The sequence below is a fragment of the Osmia bicornis genome, unplaced genomic scaffold (assembly GCF_907164935.1).
Source record: "Osmia bicornis bicornis unplaced genomic scaffold, iOsmBic2.1, whole genome shotgun sequence".
Taxonomy (NCBI): domain Eukaryota; kingdom Metazoa; phylum Arthropoda; class Insecta; order Hymenoptera; family Megachilidae; genus Osmia; species Osmia bicornis.
In genome coordinates, this window is record NW_025791081.1 from 11,126 (window position 1) to 16,412 (window position 5,287).

The 5,287-nt window shown below is 46.8% G+C and overlaps 1 protein-coding gene across 1 annotated transcript; it reads right to left on the reverse strand.

Moving 5' to 3' along the window:
- Positions 1-339: 339 nt before the first annotated feature.
- Positions 340-1,497, reverse strand: LOC123988689. Its single transcript, XM_046289441.1, has one exon. The coding sequence runs from the start codon at positions 1,495-1,497 to the stop codon at positions 340-342; it is 1,158 nt and encodes a 385-aa protein (XP_046145397.1).
- Between the last annotated feature and the right edge of the window lie 3,790 nt (positions 1,498-5,287).

A 5,287-nucleotide genomic window follows, 5' to 3' on the forward strand; every position in this document is an offset into this window, starting at 1 on the left:
ACTAATAATGATATTGTTATTAAATGTACATTGATCTGTAGTAACGAACCAGTATATTCCATTACATCTAATGTAGATATACTAATAATGATGTTGTTATTAAATGTATATTAGATATCTAATGCAGATGTAGTTATTATTATTACTGCGCAGTTTCCGGGCACTCAGTCCTCCCGGGACCATTGTGCCCGAGCCCCTGTGGGCAGTACTAAGATTGAGGTGTATTTGTAGGCCGGCCTCTTTGGCAAAGCCCAGAAGCCTTCCCACTCCAATGTCCTCCATACGTGCGTTGTCAAGGGTGACAGCCCCAAAACAGGATCGCCTTAGGGCCTCCAGTCCTCAACAACGCCATATCAGGTGGATAGGAGTCTCGTCCTCCTCTCCATATCTGGGGCACCTTGGTTCGTTGCCGGTTCCTAGGTGCATAAAGTGTTTGCTCGTATACCAGTGCCCAGTAATGAGCCCCACGAGCAAACGCAATTGGTTTCTGTCTAGGCGAATCACAGTCTTGCCTAGCCTTGACGATGGCCCTTTGAACATGGCCTTAGTGTGTCTCATTCCCTGAGTACTGTTCCAGGTCAGGTGGGTTTGGGTACACGCCCACTCCCTCACCGTCTCCTTTGCCGTCCGTCTATCGACACCTATGCGGTATGCTGTGTCTGGGCTGGGCCTTCTAGCTCCTTCCCTTGCCAGCATATTCGCCTTCTCGTTTCCCGGGATACCTGCATATCCAGGTACCCAGATTAGGTTGACGCGGTTGTTGTTATTAGCCAGCCGTTCCAACATGTCCGTGCAGTCTTGTACCAGCATGGATCGCACTATCGTAGCACGTATGGATCCAAGCGCAGCCTTACTGTCACTACAGATGTAGATGTGCTTGTCCCTATAGTTCCGTTCCAAGCACAGCTTGGCACATGCCCATATGGCAAACACTTCCGCTTGAAGGATGGATACGTGCGGGTCCAGGGACATTGCTATCTCTGCCCTGGGCCTCTCCCCCCATATTCCTGCTCCGGTACCCGTCTTGGTTTTGGAGCCGTCCGTATACCAGATCAGCCCTCCCGGAGTGAGGAGTTCCTCCCGGTTTACTTCCCACGCTTCCTTGCATGGGATGTTTACCCGGAAGCTGTTTTTAAAATGGTATGTCGGGTCGCACGCGTCTCCTCCTAGAGTTAAGGCCCCTCCTGGTTCCCTGAATTCCCTAAGGATAGACGCGTGGCCCGTTGAAGCCATCTTCCATTTGCCTGCTAAGAATAGTTTTATGGCTGTGCTCTTGGCTCCTGCTTCTACCATGATATGTGGTGGTGCCAGGTCCATGAGTGCCCCCATTGCCATTGTCGGTGTGGTGCGGAAAGCCCCAGTCATCCCGAGCAATGCTAGGCGGTGGATCTTCTCCAGGTGCCTCCTGTTGCATTGTTTCTTCATAGAGGTCCACCATACAACAGAGGCATATGTTACTTGGGGTACCAAGATTGCGGTGTATATCCACCTGACCATTCTTGGTTTTAGTCCCTACGTAGTTCCAAACATCCTCCTGCAGGCCCAGTAAGTTGCGATTGCCTTTTGTGCCTGCTTTCCGATGTGGAGTTTCCAATTTAGCTTCATATCTAGGGTGACCCCTAGATATTTCGCTGAGATGGATAGACTAATCTCCACCCCGAACAGTGAGGGGGCCTTGAATTCAAAGCGTCTTTTCCTCGAGAATAGTACCATCTCTGTCTTGGTAGGGTTTACCATGAGTTTATGGGATAGGCACCATTTTTGCACGAGTATGAGTGCTTTTTGCAGTCTTCTCGCTATATAGTGCGGGTGTCTGCTTCTAACCAATATGCAGATGTCATCCGCATACCCTATCATCAGAAAACCTTCCTCGCTGACCCTGCGGAGTAGCCCGTCTACCACAAGGGTCCACAGCAGGGGAGACAGGACTCCCCCCCTGCGGGCAACCCCTTGCGATGCGTGCCCTCAACGAAGAGCCATCCGAGGAGGTTATTATGGTCCTGGTTCCTAGCATATTGTCGATCCAGGTGACCAGACTGTCGTCAATCCCGAAGCTTCTTGCTGCTTCATTCATCACATCGAAAGATGTGCTGTCGAAAGCCCCTTCTATGTCTATGAAAATACTCACGACGGACTCCCCCTGGGATAGGGCCTCTTCCACCTCCCTTACAAGATGGTGGAGCGCCGTCTCCACGGATTTGCCCGACTGGTACGCATGCTGGGAGGCGTGTATTGGCCTTTCTGCCAGTGCATGCTCTCTGATGTGCCTATCAGCCAGCCTTTCTAATGTTTTTAGTAGAAAGGATGTTAGGCTGATTGTCCTGAAGTATTTCGCCGTATCGTAGCCACTTCTGCCTGGTTTAGGCAGGAAGACCACCCTGGCTATTCTCCATTGAAGCGGTACATATCCCAGTGCTAGGGATGCTCTGTATATCTTACATAGCTGCCTCAACAGGTCCTCTCCGGCTTCCTGAAGAAGAGCCGGGAAGATCCCGTCTACACCCGGGCTTTTGTACCTACTAAACGAGTTTATAGCCCATCTTAATCTGTCTATCGTGACCACCTTTGAGGCCAGTTCCCAGTCCCGTGCGCTGTTCCTGAGAGGTGCCTGTTGCTTCTGGAACAGTTCCTCCGGTATCAGTTCCGAGCCTGGGAAGTGCGTCTCCACAAGGTGCCTCAACGACTGCAGGGAGTCAACTGTGACTCCTCCATTGGGAACTTTTAGACCTTCCGGTTTTTGTGGAGGCCCGGATACAAATACCTTGCGAAGCCTAGCTACCAGCGGTAGGGCCTCGGTTTCTTGGCAGAAGTTTTTCCAGGTCCTTCTTTTGGATACTCTGATCGTTTTTTTGTAGGCCTTCTGGGCCTCTTTATACGAGTCCCAGGCTTCTACGGTATTTGCCTTCATCGCCTTGTTCAGAAGCTTCCGGGCCCTGGCTCTGAGCTTATTCAGTTCATTGTTCCACCAGGGAACCCTTTTGCTTTCTTTCCTTTGTTTTAACGGGCATGATCTTTCGTAGGAGCCGATGATTGAGGTCTGCAGTCTTGCGACCTCCATCTCGATCCCCTTCGTGGTCCTCGGTATCACGCAGTGCCCCCTGAGGTCTCCCTCTAGGCTCTCACGGTATTGAGGCCAGCAGGTGGCCCAGGGGTTCCTGTATGTTTCCGAGGCCCTTAGGTCTGCATTCGTCTTTAACTTGAAAGTGATTAGCCTGTGGTCAGATAGCGTAGCCTCATCTTCCACACGCCAATCTTGTATGGCTTGGGCTGCCTTTGCGGAGCCCAGCGTGATGTCAAGCACCTCCTGTCGCCGGGAGGTGACAAACGTTGGACTGGAGCCTCTGTTTAGAATCTCCAGATCCATGGTAGCGAGGTATTCTAATAATGCCTCGCCTCTTTTGTTTATATTGCTGCTGCCCCAGACGATATGGTGAGCATTTGCGTCGCACCAAATCACTAGTTGCAGCCCGTTGACCTTGCAGTAGTCCGCCAGCTCTCTGAGTTCCATCGTTGGCGGGGGCCCCTCAGAGTCATAGGGCTGGTAAGTCGAGCAAACCACCAGGTTCGCCCTGCTACCTCCCACCCCCGCTCGGAGTAGGACTGCTGCTTGGTCTCTTGGGCAAAATTCTGCCAGTTTCGTTGCCCCGAGCCCTCTTTTCACGTACACGCATGCCCTGGGTCCAGTCTCCAGGTCTCCATGGAAGATGGAGCCTTGTTTCATATCTAGCCCCCCTACTTGCCCTTGGATTAACCAGGGCTCTTGTATCAGGGCTATATCCGTGTATTTATGTATATCTGTGTGCTGCGCCGCAAGTCGCCAACGGAGCAGGTCCATGGCCGCTTTGCAGTGCTGCAAATTGATCTGCGAGATGGAGAGACAACCTGCAGTCATGGGAACCGCAGTGCCATCTCCTCTCGAGCGTTTCGCGCCTGCGCCTAGTATGCAGATATAGTAATAATGATATTGTTATGAAATGTATATTACATATCTAATGCAGATATAGTAATAATGATATTGTTATTAAATGTATATTACATATCGAATGCAGATATAGTAATAATGATATTGTTATTAAATGTATATTACATATCTAACGCAGAGATAGTAATAATTATATTGTTATTAAATGTACATTGACCTGTAGGAATGCATCAAGATATTACATTATATCTGATGAAGATATAGTAATAATGATATTGTTATATAATGTACATTACATATCTAATGCAGATATAGTAGTAATGATATTCTTACTAAATGTACATAGATCTGTCGGAAGGTATCAGTATATTACATTATATCTAATGTAGATATAGTACTAATGATATTGCTATTAAATGTATATTACATATCTAATGCAGATATAGTAATAATGATATTTTTATTAAATGTACATTGATCTGTAGGAGTGAATCAGTATATTACATTATATCTAATGAAGATATAGTAGTAATGATATTGTTAATAAATGTATATTACATATCTAACGCAGAGATAGTAATAATTATATTGTTATTAAATGTACATTGACCTGTAGGAATGCATCAAGATATTACATTATATCTGATGAAGACATAGTAATAATGATATTGTTATTTAATGTATATTACATTTCCTACTATTTATGTTCTATGACATTTCTTGATCAGATGCGTAGTTTTCGAGATATATCGAGATATTTAAAAGTTCCGAAGCCGCACCAACATTATAAGGATGAAGAAACACTGTAGCCCCTTTCTTCTAACTACGAACTACGCATCTGATCAAAAAATGTCATAGGACATAAATAGGAGGCAATTTAATTTCCTACAAAAAAGGTTTCTTAACATTTTGCCATAGCTCGCACCGTTTCCGAGATATTTGCAGATTTACCTCAAGGAAAGCGGCATCACGCACATATTCCGAGATATTTCTTCTTCCTCTTGTTCTTCTTCTGCACAGCTGCGTTGGAAGAGGCATTTACAGCTCGGAATAGTGAATGCAGCTTAGAATAGTGCAGAGTTACCTCAAAGAAAGGGGTCACAGTGTTTCTTCATCCTTATAATATTGGTGCGGCTTCGGAACTTTTAAACATCTCGATATATCTCGAAATCTACGCATCTGATCAAAAAATGTCGTAGAACATATGTAACGGGATCGGTCGGTTCGGTGCGCACGGCGTTGCGCACCGCGGTCGGTTTCCCGGTACCAGGGTTCGCAAGGGAACATGTCGGTAAATAACGAAACAGGTTTAAGTAGAGAAATATATGTTTATTCAAGAAAACTAGAGATGACTACGGTGACCCA